The sequence below is a fragment of the Hipposideros armiger genome, unplaced genomic scaffold (assembly GCF_001890085.2).
Source record: "Hipposideros armiger isolate ML-2016 unplaced genomic scaffold, ASM189008v1 scaffold_42, whole genome shotgun sequence".
In the NCBI taxonomy this organism is placed as follows: Eukaryota; Metazoa; Chordata; class Mammalia; order Chiroptera; family Hipposideridae; genus Hipposideros; species Hipposideros armiger.
The window spans coordinates 4,823,197-4,843,481 of record NW_017731392.1 but is presented as its reverse complement, the minus strand read 5'-3'; the positions used below and the strand labels follow the sequence as shown (position 1 = coordinate 4,843,481).

The 20,285-nt window shown below is 35.4% G+C and overlaps 1 protein-coding gene across 2 annotated transcripts in view; it reads left to right on the top strand.

The window, feature by feature from the left end:
• The window catches only part of TM9SF3 (transmembrane 9 superfamily member 3), a 59,182-nt gene that overhangs the window by 22,307 nt on the left and 16,590 nt on the right, over positions 1-20,285 (top strand). For both annotated transcript variants that reach the window (XM_019639107.1, XM_019639108.1), the window contains exons 5-9: positions 695-772; positions 5,793-5,924; positions 7,210-7,376; positions 11,138-11,232; positions 14,700-14,830. In XM_019639107.1, the coding sequence (XP_019494652.1) occupies positions 695-772; positions 5,793-5,924; positions 7,210-7,376; positions 11,138-11,232; positions 14,700-14,830 (603 nt within the window). The remainder of the gene's footprint in view (positions 1-694; positions 773-5,792; positions 5,925-7,209; positions 7,377-11,137; positions 11,233-14,699; positions 14,831-20,285) is intronic.

Sequence of the window (20,285 nt, the reverse complement as noted above, 5' to 3'; positions counted from 1 at the left end):
CAGATAGAGATGATGTTATATTGAAAATTACTGGATGGGCATAGTTTACCTTATTTTGCTTTATCAGTTGGAATAAGATACTCCTGCAGAGTAAGAGCTTGTTAGAGTCTTTTGCACCTGTCAAGTTAATTCTGTTCCTCACAGGAATAAAAATAGTGGAAAGAAGAGAAATCCAATGTAGGTAGCCTTCTCTTTGCCTTTTTTTTTTCCTGGTAACTGGAATGTGTCAATTGCTATTAGCCAATTTTGAAAGTTTTTCAAGTTTTGTGCATATGTACCTAGTGCAAATAATAGTTTGCATAACTGAACTAATGAAGAAATTTGATAACTGTAATAAAACTATTACAATCTAAAGATAAAGACGTAAAGATTCTTATTTTATTGGTCTCATTAATTGAATTCTTATCACACTTATCAGGTCAGAGTATGTAAGTAAGTCAGCAATAGTGAATAGTCCCTTGAAAAGTAAAATAATTCCTCTAAGTAAAGTTGTAAGTTTTGTTAATACAAAAAGGGGAAAGTTAGTATTTTATCATACATGTTTCACCTTCTGAAGTTGGTAGTACCTTTGTACCATTTCTCTAGTTTCTTATTCTACTAAATGTGTAAATCTTTTCATATTTTGCTCAGTTTTGTTACCAGATTATTAATTTGTTTACTGGCCTTGATTTTCAAATGAAAATGTTTTTTTCAGGTAAAATGGAAAAAGTCAGATGTAAAATTTGAAGATCGATTTGACAAATACCTTGATCCATCGTTTTTTCAACACAGGGTAGGTGAACTGTGTGTTTTAAGACATTCAACGTGTGCTCCAATCAATAACAGACATTAATGAGCATCGCCAGATGTAAGTTAAAATCACCACTTAACTAATGGTGATTTCAGATGTGAGCTCAGTGTCACACGGGTGAGAATTCTAGAGGAGTAGTCAAAAGCTCCCTTCACCTTGCCTGTGGTCTAAGCCAATTAAGAGACACACAAGAAAGAATACAACATATGGGAAGCCAAAAAATATCACTTTTATTACTAATGGGGCTAATATTGGAAAATGCGGCTTATATCTCTGGTCAAGTGGGCTTCTCAGTATTGAAACTCAGAATGATACAGACTTAACACATTCTGACAGTGCTGGACTGTCGTATGCTTTCCTCTGTGGGCACGTGCCCTTGTAAAACTTAGTGTGGAGAAATAGAGCAGAGCACATGCATCCTCTCAGAAGGAATGATGAAAGAGTGGAGTGCAACCGGGAGTTTTTGCTAGTGGAAATCCTTCGATATAAAAAGAAACAGCAAGAAAGGGAAGAAATGCCTCCCACCCCCAACCAACAGATACAAGCTGGATCTCAGATCATAAGCCCAGTGGCATTGCTGCTGGTTTGTACAGATAGCTCTGTTATAGCAAAAATAGATTTTATTCTGGTGGTTCCCTCCTTCAAAGATGGAGATGAACAGACTGTGACAGGGCATAAGGAGATATCCATTCTTCTGACTTCTTCCTGAATCACCTCTTCTGTCTTTTGATCTGATCTTTTGGACTGGAATTCTGAAATTTATTAATCACCTATTTTTGAGATAGCCCGTAAGTTTCTGTGGTCTCAGATTTGTATCATTGCTGCCAGGTTTCACCTTTAGACTCCACCAGGGCCTGTCATTACTTCTACCTCTGGGTCCTAGGAGAAAAAAATTAAGCTGTTTGGGATTCAGTCCTTACTGAAGGATTTAGCATGCTACTCCTGGAGATAAAATTTCCTCCCCCACCTCTGCTTTCCCCAGCCCTCTCTTGTTCTTCTCAGATGCACTGCTCAGCTGGTCCTGAACATGATAGTTCAGTTAAAGGTATAAACACAAATAATTTCAATGTTTAGATAGCGTTTGGAATATGAGGACTCTCTGCTGACATTTCCTCCTGGAACACTTAGGTCTGCTTTGCTTCTAGTCCCATTGGGTATTGACAACTTGTGGGGAAGGCTGTTTTTTGGCATTTGCGCTGGTAGAGCAGTGTACCATATTTATTCTTTCAGCAACTATTAATTACACCCACTGCGTATCAAGCACTGTACAAAGTGGAATACGTTAGAGAATGAAAGTCACAGGCCTGCGCCCTCTTGAATGTATGAGTGTAGGGATTGTTTCTAATGCATTGACTACAAGCACAGGCTTTGGCGCTCCAGCTGAATACAAAGTCTGTCTCTGCCACTTACTTAACCTTGATCAAGTTACTCAGTTCTTTAGCTTCTGTCTCCTCAATAGTGAAGCAAGGATTATAATATTTTGCAGAGTTGTTGTGAAATTCCATTTGATAGTATATGTAAAGCACCTATTTAACAATGTAGTAGGTGCTCAGTAAGAGGCAACACTAGTGATATAGCTATTTATCTCCTGTTCTAAAATTTATGACAAACTTGGGGTGTTGCTCCAGGATTAGCAACACTAAGGGGGTGCCAGAAGCAGCAGTTTGTAGGGTTAGTGACACCTCTGTGACATCTGATCTCTTTATTATTTTTAAGAAATATTTCCATTGGTATAATAATTTCAAAGTCACATAGTACATCATAATTTTTGGAATTAAAGAATGTTATAAAATGTCAGGTTATTTGCACGTTATAATAGGTATTGGTTTAAAGTTCATATCTTTGATTAGAAAATAGCAGAAAGCTTTGTTAGAAATTTTAGCATTATAGTAAAATCTTATTAAATAGCAACTATATAAAACCTTTCAAAATTTGAAATTGACTGAAAGAAAATATGAGTCATGTATATAATTTTTTTCTCTCTTGTTCTTTTTTGGGTCATTCATTTCCCAGGGTGGAAACAAAATAAAATCTTTGGAAAAGCCTATAATTATAGACTGCTTTTATAAATTGTGAGTGATACTTTTTAAGTAATAAACTTAAATTTATATACTTTTTTGTATGTCCGAAACTAATTAAAAAAAGGAATGCATCCAAGCACTAAAGAAAAAAAAATTAGATACTTTTTTTGCAAATATTTCAAAATATTATGCATTCATTTTCTTTATATTTTCAGTAGATATTCAATAAATAAATTACTGAATGAAGAAAGAAATGACCTTATGAAGAGGCAGAGGCAGTTGGCTGTCTCCTGCTTTTTAGGGACAGCCATAGAGTTTGTCACTTACCTAAAGTCTCTATGGGTAACAGAGCCAGGACTGCCCTTCACCCTAGGACACAACTCAGCATGATAGCCCAAGTTAAAATCTGTCCTAATTGCCCGAGACAGTAGTACATCCTTCGTTTTAAACATTCTATCTAGGTACATGTAGAAGTTTAGAGCAGGAGTATATCTATTAATAACAAATATGTCAATGCAAGGTTTTAGGGAAGAGAGGGTTTTTGAGTTGGGCTTTAAACAGTAGATAGAATTTACAAAGGTGGACAGAAGTGGATCCCAGGTGAGAAGAAATTATGAGAAGGATACAGAGGTGGAAATTAGTATGCCGTACTTGTGAGTCACTGCCGAAGAATAGGCCTGATTGGAATATAGGATACAATAGAAAGCAAGGTTGGCAGATGAGGTGGCCATATTACAAGGGGTACAGAGTATTAGGGAAAATAGTTTAGATTTGATATGTGAGAAAATAGAGACTGTCACTAAGTTTTAGAATAGAGAAGTGATATATGAACATGATGTTTCAGAAAGAATTGCTGGGTAACTTTTTACAGGACAGATTGAAAGGAAAGGGAGAGACCAAAAATAAAGAAAAGGCCAACTAGGAGGCAATTAGGGGTGTGAGGTGATGGTATTGGAATGGAGAGGAAGGGGTAGATACAAGAGACATTTTGAAAGAAAATAAAAGTCTAATGATTATTACTGAAGAAGGATTAAGGAGGAGGAGGAACCAGAGATAATTTCAAATTTTCAAAGCCAGATGTTAATACCATTAGCAGAAGTTAGAAATCAGACGTGAGAGTTGTATGTGAAGCAGAGTCATAGTTTACTTTAGGGCAGTCTGAAACTCCAGAAAGACATTCAAGTGGAAATGATCATAGTTAGCAAAAGCCTGAAACGTAAATGAAATTGAAGGTTAGAGATTTGGGGAGGGGTGGGGGTAGGTGGCAGAGGCTGTCACCGTCATCGCTGGAATGCTAGTTAAAAGTTCTGAGAGCCTGAGGAAGTCTGCAGAGGACCAAGACTGGTGTTTTTGGAAAAGCTCGCAGAGGGTGGGAGGAGCAGGCATCGCAGATGAAAGAGGAGAAGCAGCAGTCAGTGAAGTAGGATGACATTGTGTCAGCGAAGGTCACACGTGGCTGGGAGAACAAGGAGAGCGGTGGCGGCTAATTGACCGCTGGATCCGTTTAGAAGTTCATCAGAAGTTCATCGCAGGCATTCAAGAGAACTTTTGTGGGCAAAGTGAGGTTGGATTGTGTTGGAGTCATGGAGGATGTAGAACCTGCAGTCTCCTCATTTGAAGAGGATTGGCCCTGAAAGGAGGGAGGTAAGAAGAGGACTGAAAGAGTGAGGGGACAAAAGATCAATCAGACACTTTAAAAGATAATAAGTAATAACAGCTTTTAAATTTTTTTAGTGTTACGTGCCAGGCATTATGCTATATGCTTTACATTTATTATCTTGTTTAAACCATGAAACAAGCAGATGTTATATTATAGGTAAGGACCTTTTTAGAGGTTGCTGATGGTGGAGAAAGGTATAAGGTTAGGGGTGCAAAATGAGAGGGGGGTAAAACATGTCAAGGAGTAAAAGAAACCTAGAGCCTAGTGGGAAGATTGATTTAAGAGGAGAAACACCTTCTAGGAGATTGCAAGAAGGAATGAGAGGCTAGGAGGATAAATGCAGGAAAAAAATGAAATTGGGCCTTGAAGGGAGAAGAGAAATTTTGGAACTATTCCTACGGAACTCTTGGGAATTAAAATATAAAAGAGTTACTGGAGAGTGTCGCAGCCCCGCTTGAAGTCAGATGCATTGAGTTCTGAGATGCACTCAGAGATACAGTAGTACCTTGTGACTATATGAACCAGAATCTGGACATAATTTTGTGACAAGTGTGTGGGTGAAATCAAAATCAAGAGCATTGGGAGCACTGAGAAACTACAAGGTACCTCGGTGTTCTCTGTACCTTGGATAGCTAATTTGGAAAGGAGTGAGTAATGACGGTGACAGGGTGGAGAGGACTAACTGGAAGCAAGTGAAGCAAGTCAGTCAGGAAGGTGACCTGAGTCCACAGTAGCCAGGTGTAATGGTTTAGTTTTGGTGTTTTAAGGAGATTTTCAGGTTGTTGTTCAGTTTAGAGGGAAGGGAACTAACATTTATTATTTACTGCTCTGTGCTGGACACAGTGCCATACTTTTTATATATGTTATTAAACCATACAAATCACAAGACAGTATTATTTCCTTCATTTTTTGATATAAGAAAACGGGGGTCACATAGCTAGAAAGTGGCAGAGCCCAGAGTAAAACCCAGGCCTGTTTGACTTTAAAGCTCATGTTCTTTCTCTGTAATGCTGAATAGCATATGCTGTGTGGACAAATTGTACTATTTGTATAATAAATTTGATTGTGAAAATCTGTGTAAATAATATCATGTTTTTGGGCAGCTGAAACTTATTGTGAAGAAAGCCAATCCCTTAATATAGAGGATACTCATCTTCAGTGTGTTTTAAGTTTGGATTTTTAAGTAAAAATTTTAAAAGATTTTTTTTTTTGCATTGACATCCCATTGTCATCATTGAACCTATGAATTTTGACTGATATTTGTGACTGATATTTCATGTAGTCAAAATAAAACTGATATTTTATTTTCTGTTATTTTTAGATTCATTGGTTTTCAATTTTCAACTCCTTCATGATGGTTATCTTCTTGGTGGGCTTAGTGTCAATGATTTTAATGAGAACTTTAAGAAAAGATTATGCCCGGTACAGTAAAGAAGAAGAAATGGATGACATGGTGAGCAAACATTTTATATTGTATTGATAAAAACAATTTAATTCAGTGTTATTTTCTATGTTGGAATGTAGAGCTATAATCTTGAGGTCAGCTAAGTTTCAGAAATCAGAATTTTCAGGTTTTATGAAGGTGTAAAACCCTTGGAGGGGTCTCTAATCAAATTTATTAATTTTTTTTTTCAGCAAAACGTGAACATTCACCCTAGGTGGGATAAATAAACAGTATAAATAACCTCTTGTTAGTTCAGTCCAAATTTTTGCCACAAAATAAGGTTATATCAGACTTATGAAACAAACTTTCAGTTTTCAGAGCTTTTGATTTCAAAATTGTAGCTATGAGTTTGTAGATCTGTGTTGGATCTTTCTAATACTGTTAAATATTGCGTAAAATTCAGGGAGTGGGTGGAAGGATTAGTTTACATTTAGTATAATAGGTTCAGGGCAGGGGGCTTGTTTAATAAATTCTTTTACTAAATTGTAGAACAGTGTTGTAAAAAATATGTTCTGTAGAATATTTATGGCTATTTTATGTAGATATGTTCCATCATTAAATAAGTTTGGAGAACAGTTAAGCAGATTTAAATTGTAATATGCTAATGTATATTGTGAAGTATAAGAGGGTAGATAAAATATTTGGTGCTTCTCAAATATATCTGACCAGGATCCACCCCAAAATACAGATTATCTTGAGGGACTGATACTTAATAAGAAACACTGTTTTAGATACTTGCTTACTTAGGTTAAAAAGAAAAAACTGAATCCCTTTTAAAAAATACTATTTGCTAAAAAGTACTGTTATTTAATGGTCTGATATTTTCCCCGTGCGTTTTCTTAGATTCCAGGCTATGAAGGACATGTCTGCATTGTCAGGGCATCTAGTACTGGTTTTGATACTCCTCCTTCTCCACTTGGCCCCGGTCATAGATGACCACAGTCATGACGTAAATGGCAAGAATAGAGTTTGAAAGTAATGTTAAGACAGTCTGTGTGCTATTCTCTCAGTTTGACCACTTCTTTTTGCTTCTAGACCATTGTCTTTTTCCATTTTTTTTTTTAGTTTTCTAAGCACAACTGGGAGCTACCTTCCTGGGCCTCAGTAAAAGTTATTTAATGTAGTGATTATTTTACATTTTAAATGCCTTTTCTCAATATTTTGAACCCCTTTAAATAGCTATAAGTTTGGAGGGAGGAAGCTTACAACTGTGATTATAATTTTTCACCTATCTTCTGTATTTTGATTTCATTCTGAATGATTTTCTCTTCTCTCTATGTATGTGTGTATATAGGACAGAGACCTAGGAGACGAGTATGGATGGAAGCAGGTGCATGGAGATGTGTTTAGACCATCAAGTCACCCATTGATATTTTCTTCTCTCATTGGTTCTGGATGTCAGATATTTGCTGTGTCTCTCATTGTTATTATTGTTGCAATGATAGAAGATTTATATACAGAGTAAGTGCTTATATATATATTTTTTTCTTGTTCTTGAATAGTTTTGAGCATTGGCACCTTTGAAGTCAATCATAATTAAATAGTTGCTGCTTTCAATTACCTTAGAATTTAAGTAGCATAAATGTCATCATTGCAGACAAATAATGAACAATAATCTTCAGGTATAAATATATTTTTCTGTTACGTGCTGAAACTTAATAGCCTCACTGAACTTTTTGTTGATTATAAAGGTTACGTTCCATTAGAACTATGAGCAGAGTTACTTACAGTCCAGAGCTGTTTGACAAAGTGAATAGGCAGTTTTTTGGAAAGCCGAAGATCCAATTAGATCTTCATAAGAAGCATGTGGCTTTCACAGTTACTAGATTAGTATTTCACATTTACTTTCAAAATTGGGAGACTTTCTAGAACAAGAAAGTAGTGTAAATAGTAAAAAGAGTGGTGAAGAAGGTACATGAGGTTAGAAAAATAATTGGATGGCTTTTTATCCTGTCTTTACATGGTTTCTGGTACAGTTTTTTTCTTTGTGGACAAAACTAGTTGCAAGAAATTCTTGATTTGAGGTTTTTGCATCATAAGAAATAGTACGTTTACAAAGATCTCAAGTCCCTGTTTAACGGTGCTATAACCCTCTGCTCAGAGAACCACAGCCTCAGTAAAGCAAACACGCTCTGAACATGCGTGGCAGAGGTTATAATCCAGGCACTTCAGAGGCTGTCCCATGAAGTCCGCAGTCAGAATGACACTTGTCTCCAGTTATATTTCACACCTCTAGTTCAGTTCATAATGCATTCTTTCTTATATGTCTGGCGTTTGATGGACAAGCAAAAAATTGTTGCCAAAAGAATGGCTCTTTAGTTGTATATTAACTATTTAACTGTACTACATTGCTGTTTATTCCACCAGACAATAAGCTCTTAGAGAACAAGGACTGGGTTTTAACTTATCTTTGAATTCTCAAAGTACCTGCTTAAAGAACTTTGCATCTGGAAGGTAGTCAGTGCTTGTTAAACTGAAGAGAATGTGTATTAATCAACAAAGTTATTTCTCTGTAGTTTCTGTTGTATTTCTTTAATATAATCTTTGCAGTTTATTTACCATATAAGCTTTAAAGTGATTGACCCAAACCTAAACTTCAGTGTTATGGTGGGCAGTTTATATTTTAGAATATAATATATTTTAGATGAACTAAATCCCAAATATTTTAAGGAAAGCATTTCAATTCTACCAAGAAATCATGCTTTACATTAAATACTGAATTAAATTCATCACCACTGAATTGACACTGACTATACAGTTAGTCTTAGAGCGACTAGTGGTTAACCGCTCTTAGAAACCAAGTTTTGCATTGTTACTTCTCAAATGTTAGTGGTACAATTTGGACAATTCATTTTTTTAATGCAGAAGCTTTTGCTTACAGAGAAATAAAAAACCATGGCTAATAGATGGTGTTAGCAGGCAAGACATGCATCGTTATTTTAGTCTCTTATTACTATCAGTGGTTCTATGTTGTGCTTATTTGAAGGGAACATACTTAATTACTTACGATAATTGCTAATGTTGTATTACTATTATGCTATCAAAGTGACTAACATTATTGAAGTTCTGTGTTTGGTGCTTTATGCACATTAGCTCCTTTAATTCTCATATCAGCCCTCTGAAGAGACTATTACTATTTCATTCTACAGATGAGGAAAGTAAATCTCAGAAAGGTTAGATAATTTGAGATCACACAGCTATTAGTAAGGGGTGTGAATAAGCCTAGTTTTGACCCTGGGCACTCTTACTTCAGAACTTCTCTTAATTTGCTATGCTATGGAAATGAAAATAGAGATACTAAAATAGCAAAGTGATGAGAACACGAAAAACTTACACATAAAATTTGTAAGAATTCTGCAGAGTAGGAATGATTCTATAGGTCAAAAGCAGGTAACGTAACGTGAAAATTACTTTGCCTCGACGATGATCATAGCAATCACAGAAGAAAAAAATACTTAGTAGGTAGAGGATCAGCATCGGGGTGGTGCCTGTTAGTGTGTGTGAACTCCTGAGAAGGCATACTGTTTGAGAAGGTATGGGTAAGTCTGGTGGAATTCCACCGCTGCCACTGCCCAGAAAGTTTCGGAGAGTGGTGAGGTGATAAGTGGAGGTAAAGCAGTTCCTTAGATGTTCCTCCCTTCATCAGATTTCCAGTGTAGTTGAGAATGGTCTATTTGGGGTGGAAAATGCCCACAGAATATTTATGAATGAAGAGGTAATGTGTATGTCTGATTTTTAAAACTGGACCTGATACCCACTTCCATTTAGTGGAAATGTCTCTGGGGACTGCGAGCTTAAATTCCTGGTAGTCATTTTGAGCTTTCAGTCACATGAGCAGCTTTTTTGAACCCTCTGCTAATATTAAGACAGCTGGCTGGTGTTAAACTAGTCTTAGACTAAAGCAGCCTTTCAATTTTTAGCATTGTTAGGACTATGTCAGCCTCATACACCCAGTTGTAAACAGAAAATGGGTTGAATTTGTTAATGATAGTCTGGAAGGAATAAGTTAGTACTTAACATTGTTTGTCTGGGTTCTTGAAAAAACAAATTTGATTTTGTAAACTGATTAACTTTGAGACCTATAATCTTTTAAACATGGGAATAACATATTCTTATATATTACCACATTTATATTTAGCTATATATTGATGGAAATTAAATATTGCAATTTTTTAATACTACGCCTCCGCTTTAAGAAAATGATCAGAGGAGTGCACATATTTCAAATCTATATGATGGGTTTCGTATTCTATATGTGTGGACAGTTGAGTATAATAATAATTATTACCCAGAAGGTTGTTAATTTATGAAAATTGTATATCCTTCCAATTCACACATTAGTGTGATGTTCTTATAAATTCTCTTTAAAAGAATATTCTTTAGCTCAAACTGACATGATTATATGTTCTATCAATAGATAGAACTTATTTTCTTTACATAGAACTTATTTTGCCTTTGTAGTTATGGTGAGTTTTAGAAACTGTCTTTATTGCTAGTGGGTTAAGTACATTTCTATATTATGGCAAATGATATTATCATTTATCATTTTAATACTTCTCTTTGCAGTTAGGCATTTAAAAATTTTAATCTAACTTTTATTCAAATGGAGGATTGGTTGAATTCTAGGTGTCATTTTTGCAAGCAGAGATTAGCTACTGTAGATCTGAGTTAATTTTGATTTGTGAACCTAGGGATTTAAAAAAAATCTTTTTTAACAGTAAAAGGGAAATGAAATAGGAAAAGTCTCAGTGTTATTAACATTTAAAGTAATAGCACTAATACATATTGTACTGCTTATATTTCTATCAGCAGACAAGAATCTCAAGCAGTTAAATAAAATTATAAAGAGGAATATTCTAATTATTTTTCTTATTAGATGAGTATCTTTTCCATATGATGTGATTGGTTCACAGGGTTGCAAAACAATTTTAGTGCCAGCTTCTAATAGTTTTGCCAAAGAAATGTGAAATATTTGTTTAGAATATATTATGAAATTTAACTGCAGATTTTTAAAAAGTTAGGATCAACTCATATCATTTAAGTGTAATTTTAACTGGAAATTCATTCACTAGGCAACCTTTTGAGGCCCTTTGTAGTCCAGGATGATATTTTTGTGTTCCTTTTAAGTTTCTCTTTGAAATTAAAGTAATGTTAATGTGATAGACTTTATATGTTCCTTAAATTGTTGGTTTTAATTTATTTTATGTTTTTTCACCTTTTAGGAGGGGATCAATGCTCAGTACAGCCATATTTGTGTATGCTGCGACATCTCCAGTGAATGGTTATTTTGGAGGAAGTCTTTATGCTAGACAAGGAGGTAACATATGAGTTACCACTTTGTATTTTAATTATAGATGCTAATATTTTACTGTGAGGTATTTGGAATTTAAAATGGGCAGTACAACCACTGTAAAATCCATTGTTACCCAACTTCACATAATCTCCACTAAACCTGTTATGTGTTCTGTCTTGCTTTATGGATCCCCTTGCATTTTATTTTGTGAATAATTAATAGAGTATCTCCATTGTCCAGTGTGATTTTGCCCTGAGGAACATGTAGGAGGGAGTATACCGTATTTCCCCATGTATGAGATGCACCCTTTTTCGAAAAATTTGGGGTCTAAAAACTGGGTGCACCTTATACAGTGGTTGTAGATTTTTTTACTTGCATTTCCCGCTTTTTTCATGCTTGTTTTTGCACTCGTAGATTTTGTCATGCTTGTTTTTGCACTCGTTGTAGATTTTTTTACTTGCATTTCCCGCTTTTTTGCGCTTGTTGTCTTTGTGCTCATTGTTTCGCACTTGTTACCGGTATATTACGGTAGGTTACTGAGGACAAGGCAATGTATGAAGACAGTGATTCGTCATCAGACACAGATGAGGACAAGCTAATGGTTGGGGGTTTTGACAGTAATGAAGAGTTGTATAAATTTAATGATGAATAAAACTTGAGTTCAATAACTTTATGTAATACATTTTTTTTCAAATTTTGGGCCCCCAAATTAAGGTGCGTCTTATACATGGGAGCGTCTTATACATGGGGAAATACGGTATTTAAGTTATTGATTTTGTTTTGCTTTGAGGTGCCTAGCTTCCTAGATGTGCTCCATGGGAGGCCTCCACATAAGGTTTATAGCTTTATAGTTGAATATAAAGCCATATAATATTTTATGGCTTATGGATAAAGTGTCTAGACAGTGGAAGGCGAGTAGGAAGGGGAGCTGTTTATTTCTGTTGACTCTTAAATATTTATCAAAGGACCCTGCACAAAGATTTCTGTTATTCTTTGTCATAATCTTTTATTAATAGCACTTCATTTTAAATACCCCCTTGCTTATTTATTCTGGTGACCTGGAAATGATGGGGGATGTGTGTATGATGCAAGCATACTTCTTAGTGTTTCTTTCTCTGATGGCATTCAAGGGTCTTGACATTGTTTGTTTTTCCTATAATTGTCTAAGGTCAGAAAAGCACTGATAGTAGCAGATTTACATATTTTAGGTTATGAATGAAGGGTTGTTGAAAGACCTTAAGATTATATTCCTAAGGATAAAGACTTTTTAATGTGATTTTTCTCAGCCCACCCGAAGCAATGTCAGCATTAGGAGACCCTGTCTTTTACTAGATTAGGCTTACAGGTTATAGAAGCTTAGAGCATAGGATCATTTAAAATTTTGCCAGGATATCCTGGTTCTATAAAGGTCCTACTAGACTTAATGAGGTCTGTACCTTGAGTATAAGTAATTCTTTGGATTGCTTGAGGGCGTATCATTATGGATTCCTGACTATTTTAGTTCGGCCATCAGTTTCTACATGCCCCCTCCAGATGTGGAGAAATTAGTCTTATTGTATAGGACTGCCATCCTAAGGAAATAAGGCTGCCTAAGGCAACTTTGAATTTGACCTGGAAACTATTTAGGATGAGAATTTTACAGTTTCCTACCCTCAGAAAAGTCCCCAGCAGAAATAGATTTATTTAAACAAGAAATTTATTTCTACTTGTATATAAATTTGCTTATTGTCTGATTGCAAGTTAAGAACACCCAGCTGAACTTTACTTAACGCTTGAAAGCTGACAGAGTTCAGACTCAAGCACCTAAGAGTATCAGATCTCACCACGTATAACTTAAAGGTTATTGTCTGACTGACAGTGCCCTGAGGAGGTTTGATCATGTTCTGATCTTTTGTCTGAATGGTCCCTAAAAACCAGGTTAATATAGACGTCAGCCCAGAGAATCAAGAATTTTTCAGAGTTGTCTCAGGATTTGAACTCTAATGAAGCTCAAGGCCTTCACACTGTTCCCCAGATGATGCGCACCAAATGGTGCTCCAGACCCAGCTTGAAGCCACGGATAGCCTGGAACTTGACCAGAGTCGCCAAGGGTGTGAGGAGTAGTAGGCAGCACAGTGGTGCAGATTGGACTACTGGCTGTACCCAGTGGAATGTTGTGTGGGATTCTTTTTGACTGTTGGAGGAAAAGGGAGAAATAGAGTTGAATGTAGAAATTAATATTTACCTGAATTTGAGAAGATAATGGAAAGTGCAGGAAAAGAGAGTGCCAGGAAAGAGAATTAAATAGGAGAAATAACACATACTTTAATTAGTTGCCACCCTTTTTGTGTTTTTCAAATGCTGAGTATTAGTTTGGAAAGTAGGGGTTCTTGAAGTGTACCTGAAAAAGAAAAATAAAGGAGAAAGTTCAGAATCGAGTTTTTCTGGAGAAATGTTAAAAGAGTTGGGGTAGTAATTCTATGAGACATAATTAAAAGAAGCTTTGTATAGGAAAAAAAACAAAAGGTAGGTCATTGTTTGTTTTTCCTATAGCACTTTCTGTTTGGGTCCCTGTTGCTTATGGTTGTGGGCTTGAATTTTAATAGTGATCCAGTGTTAAATCTTTATAGTCTGTTATTAAGCGATGTGGAGATGGTTGCTCGGCGGTGCATTTGCTTGTATTGTCTGCTGTGGTAGAAAGATAGCTAGCTCCTTGGTGCTCTCCTGGCCACTGTGAATATGATTTAAAGTTTTCGGTTACATAGTTTAAAAAATGCCTTCCCTTGATTATTTAAATAATAGGTGCTCACTATATAGAATTTTGGCAATATAAAGAGGTGCAAAGAAATAGTAAAGCTTACAAATCTATAGTTCTAATTGCTGTAGAAAGAGCTTATGAAACATATTCTGTTGTTTTTTTTCTTTTGAAACATAGAAATAAATTTAAATATGTATTTATAATCACAACTGGAGAGGTAAGAGTAAATTTAGGGACCATTTAACTCAGAAACTTATTTTTTTAAAGCAGTGTTATCCTCTTTTCAAATGAAGCTTACATGAAACTCCAATGTGTAAAACTGTTGAAAATGGACTTAATATGGTTGAAGCAGGGCTAGGGGACCTGAACTCTTCCCAGTGACATTATAGGCACCTCCAAGAAGCTCCAGAACTCTAGGCAATATTCTGAAAACACCTAGCTAGGCCAACTTGTAGCCCAGAAGGATTGAGTGGCTTACCAAAGTTCACGGCAGTGTAGTGGCAGAATGAGGACAGAACATCTATAGTTGATTGCTTTTTTCCAGTATAGTCGCTTCACAAGCTGTGTTTCCATTAGACATGCTTGAATAGCTGGCTAGTCTTTATCATTTTGAAATAGTTATTAGGATGTCAGATTTCAAGTTCTTTACATTAAAATTGTAAATAGTTTGGTACTAAATAATTAACTTTGCAACATTAACATATGCCTGCCTCTCTGTCTATCTCTGATTTTCATAGTTTCCCTTCTTTTCCAGGAAGGAGATGGATAAAGCAAATGTTTATTGGGGCATTCCTTATCCCAGCTATGGTGTGTGGCACTGCCTTCTTCATCAATTTTATAGCCATTTATTACCATGCTTCAAGAGCCATTCCTTTTGGGACAATGGTAAGTTGCTTGAATCTTACTTTTAAACTGAAAAAGTGTAAGCATTCCAGTATGAGGCCTGCTATCTCTTCAAAGTACTTCTTATTAAGAGTTTTGATAATTGCAGCCAGTCTGTACCCAGTCCAGGAGAGTAAGGTGAAGAAGAAAGTTCTTGTTAATCTTTGTATAATTTTGGTTAACTTTAACCTACAGTTGCCCTTTTTTTCTTCATTCTGTGAGCCAGTAAAGTGCAAGTCCAACTTTTAAGTATGACAGAAGAAAACATTAAACTTTTTATCAGAGATGCGCGAAACTGGTGAATATATTTTGGAGAAAGAATAATGACACATCAAGAAACATGTATATTTTAAAGTGATAGAAGAGTGCAGTGGTGGGAAGCGAAGCTTCTCCATAACACATTTAGGTTTTTTTCAGGGACTGTGTACTATTTTTAGAACCTCTTAAAGCATTTACTGTTATTGGTAATATATGTTGCTATAGATACTAAAATCCGTTCACATATCTTACCTGTAGTCACAGACTTTGAAATGTTTTAATAGATTATTTCAATATATTAAAACTAAAACACAGATATACCGGTGCTTTACAGAGTTAATCCATAGTTCCCAAATTCTTCCTGTTGTTGCCTTTTTACTAGAACCAGAATTTTAGACCTGGTTTAGCCTTAATGTACACTTGTACACACACATATACAAGTAGACAAGTTGCAGGGTGGTTTTCTGCTTTTTAGAAAGGCTAAATAACTTGGCCAAGGCCATGCAGATGGTTAATGGCAGAAATGCAACTGGAACCCATATCTCTCTGAATTTTAATCTTGTTTTGTTTTCTTCCTTTTATATGGGATCGTAAAAATTCACGTGATTTTGGTTGTTTTACAGTTTAGGCCAGGTTTTTCAAACACACATTTGCATATATATGTTTACTAAGTCTTAAATACTTTTTAGTTAGGAATATTTTTGAAAATTGCTTCAAAATGGAAAAAAAATTTTTTTTTCCAAGTCAAAGTAAGTGGTAATGGTTAGGAAAAGTTAAAGTAATTAATTGTATTTAGAACTGGAAAAGAATTTGCTTCATAGTAGTTCCAGGCCATCAGAAAGTATATGTGGGGAGTCAGGTTACTTCTTAAAGATGACCTGCTAAATTATTTTTGTAGTGCTTTAAAAATTAAAATTCTGATTAAGTTATAATTTTCCTCAAAGTTTTGAATTTGATGTGGTGAAAATTATATTTCAGCGTTGCTTTGTTTCATTAAAATTGTAAATTTTACCATGTTGTAAATAGGGTTTTAAATATTAATATGCAGTGTAATTAGCCTTTAGAGAATTTTAAAACTGCTAATTATCAGAGTACAGTATCAAACTCTATGCTTATGCTGAACAGAGAAGGCTTATAAAATTGATCTTTGGTGTATAAAAGACTGGCTGCTGGTGCTTAGCAGGCTCCTACAATATCATGTTCTTAATTTGTATTCTAATTTAAAATGAAGGAATGCTGAGCGAAGGGCATTCCATTGGTCTCAAGTTTTAATCAGGTGTGTGGTCAAATATTTTTTTTCTCATTTAAAGAGTATCAAAACTTGTTTAGAACATAAAATTTAAGAACTTGAGGTAAATGTTGGATGTACCTATTCATTAAGTGTTTTAATGACTTAAATTTGTATTTTTAGTTGTTTTCCTTATTGACATTATGAAGGAAATTGTTATATATTTTCATAAACACCATGGTTCTCAACACTGTGTGCACATTAGAATCACTTGGGAATTTAAAAAATTTCAGTGCGCAGGGCTTCATCCCAAGCCCATTTATCTGTCCTGCTCTAAATTCCGTCACTAGTGTTTACTTGATTCTAGTTCCCAGCATCTGGGGATGATCTGACAACGGAAAAGCTCCCAAACCATATGTATCTGAGAAGCTGGGTGCCCCTACTTAACTGAATACATGGTTTGAAAATCAGTGTCTTCACACCATTCCATATGCTCTTCCCCAGGCCTTATCTCTTTCTGTCCTCCATTTTTTTGATCTCTTGGATATTGAGCCCTTTTTTCTGGGCGATCTTGGCTCTAGTTCTCTGTTTTTTTAGAGATTCCACAACTGAGGACTTAATCCAACCTTAGTAAAGATGACTTCAGGCTTCTGCCTTGTACTACGGAGGCACCAGAATAATAGGGGTTTTGTCTCCTTGGGATCTGGAGTTTTGTCAGAATACTACTATTACTGCCATGACTAGCATGAGATAAGATTGAAAGGGGGTGAAGGTTGTCTTCAGACCCCAACTTCTCTGCTTATATGTACCTAATTATACATGAAAGCCATTAAATCCATGTCAGATTCAACTTGTTGAACAGTAGTCAATTTTAGCAGGTTGATAAAGATAAAAGAAACATAGGTAGAGGGTGGTGGTGATGAGATAATGTCTAGTGCCCCAGTTTTAAGGCATGGTGCCTAGAGTCAAGAGAGTATTACAAGAAGATGTAAGAGAGCATTTAAATGAAATTTTGGGTCAAAGGCTATCCAAAGATGAACATACTGTTGTTCCTGAAGTTGGATTATTCTGGCACAGGTACTATAGAGAGTGGGAGAGCGTATACTTGAAATTAGATTGATCCTGGGAAGGTAAAACCATTTTGGAGGGAGAATTTGTTCAAGAATGATTTAGGTATTATACCCAAAAAGTTTTTGATCCTGTGAGAGTTTCTTGGGAATGAGGAAGGGTTTGCCAAGATGTTCTGAAAAAACATTTCTCATGAAGTCTTTAGTTGGCTATAAATTTCAGATTCTGAATGTGATGTTACTGTAGCTTTCAAGGGACAAAGAACCAAGTTGTAGAGTTTTAAAACTCACAGAGGCAAGTTAGTATAAAAACAAATAACTTTTCTACTCTAAGTATCATTCAGTTCAGCATGCGCTGATAGATCCTTGACTTACACTTATGGTTTTTGTCTCTCAGTGTGTTCATAAAGAAGTAACGGGTCATGATCATGGGTGAGCCATGTTGTATTTGTCATCTCAAGGTCTGTTTTAGCTTGGGAGGGAAATCTTGAACATCATTAGAAATATGTCCTAGGTTTTCAGAAATCAGATTTCATAAATATTTAAGGAAATGCTCTCTCATGACCCAAGTTTTGGGTTATAACTGGGAAAGCAACTTGAGAATTGGAGCACCTCAAAAATGAAACTCATGATAATATGATCAGAAATTACCACAGTAAGGAAAAAATGGAGACCAAGATTGATAGGCACTATTTTGTGATTTCTTGAAGGTGGTGAGAAGAGTACACTATACTCAAGTGTAAAAGAATAATAAAGAGCTATAAAAATAGTGTTAGAAAAACTCCATTACCTAACCTGAACTGTTGACAAATCCTAAGGCAAAAAAAAAAATTTTGAGAAAGATTTTATGAAGAGATTTACATAGCAAGTTATCAGCGATGTAACAGAGTAAAGGAAGAATGGCTCTATCCCATTCTTCCTTTTTAAAATTTTTCATCAAATAAAATAACCCTCAAACAAGAAGAGATAAGAGGAAAAAAATCCCTGGTAAGAGGGAAGTGAAGCCTAAGGTAGGTATGGGGATTGGTTATGCAGGAATAACCCAGTTACCTTAGCTGAAGTTTTGTTGCTCATATAAATGATCTTTTAGAAACTCTGAGAGATCATGCTGTTAAGTAATGTCTAAATAACTGTAAGAGAGCAGAAATGTTGTGAAACTGGACATAGGCAAATTTACTTTTAAGAAGGTAGGGAAGAAAGTGGATTCTACTTTACAAAGTGTGAACCGGATGTTGAGGCACAAGATTTTAGAATGCTTTACTAAAATTTATTTTTTAAATCACAGGAATTAATAAACATTAGGGGCCATTATGGATTTGTTAAAGCAAAAATGCTAGAGCAACTTCATTTCCCCTTTTCGGTAGGTTTTAGAGGCTGGAAAAACAAAGGAGTGTAGATAAAGTATTATATCGTGTTGAGCAATATGGAGAAATGTGGATGGAATAGTACAGTGAGGTGGATGTGTAACAATAATTACAGAATTAAAGTATTGGGGTGATATTACCCATAATATGTCACTATCTTTTAGTAGAATGGGACAGATATTCTTGACTTTGACCTATTCAAATAATTGTTAATGACTTTGTATAAAGGCATAGTGATCTGATGATTAAATTGAAAAAGGACATGAGACCAGGGAGGAAACTAGTAATATGAAATGATGAAGACAGTATCTAAAACAGGGCTCGGCAAACTGTGGCTCGCAAGCCACATGCGGCTGTTTGGGTACGTACATGTGTCTCTGAAGTAAAATTGAAAATGAAAATAAAACTATCATAGTTTCATTCATAAAATTTTTAAAGGATATTATTCACATAATGGTGATTTCATTTGTTTTATGGCTGTCGAATAATTTTTAAATTGTTGTGAGGGACAGGATTGGCTCTTCCGTCTCAACAGTTTGCGGACCTCTGATCTGAAACAATCTCAGCTGACTGAAATGATGTGACAAATCTAACAAGATGAATTATAATAAGGACAGTTATATTTGCATAGCACTTTGTAGTTTACAAAGCACTTACTTCTGGAAACCCTTATGTGGTTTTTAGAACCCAAAGAGAAAGTCAGAGCTAGTGGTATGCGTCATCCCTGTTTTACAGCAAAAAACCAGGACTCTTACATAGTAATTGACTCAAAATCACATTTTCTTTGTTGTGGTGCTGGTGGTGGTGATGATGAGATTTTTGTCTTTTTTTTCTTTTCTTCCCTTCTACCAAAAGGGATTCTAGCTTTATTCTGAGAGTGTTGGACAGCCTTTGGAGAATGTTTTATGCCCTTTTTTATTTGTATGTATTGAGGTATAATTAATACATGGTAAACTGTACATATTAAAGTGTACAATTTGATGAGATTTGATATATGTATATACTTGGGAAATCATCACCACAATCGAAAAAGGAAGGTATTTATCAGATCCAGAAGTTTCATCATGTGCCTTTGTACTGAATTCATCCTGTTTTTCCTTTCTTCCTCCCTCCCTCCCTCCCTCCCTTCCTTCCTTCCTTCTTTCCTTCCTTCCCCCATTCTTATAACCACCAATCTGCTCTGTCATTATAGATTAGTTTGCATTATCTAGAATTATATATAAGTAGAATCACACAGTATGTTCTTTTTTGTCTCTTTTCACTTGGAAAATTATTTTAAGATTTATTGATGTTGTTGCATGTATTAATAGTTTGTTCCTTTGTGTTGTTCAGTAGTATTCTGTTGCACGGATGTACCACAATTTGTTCATCCATTTACCCTGTAATGCACATTAGCGTTTCCAGTTTTTGGCTATTACGAATTAACCCACTATGAGTATTCATGTACAGGTCTTTGTGTAGACATATACATATGTTTCAGTTCTCTTAGATAAAAAAACTACAGTGGAATGACTGTCATATGATACTTTAACTTTTCAAGA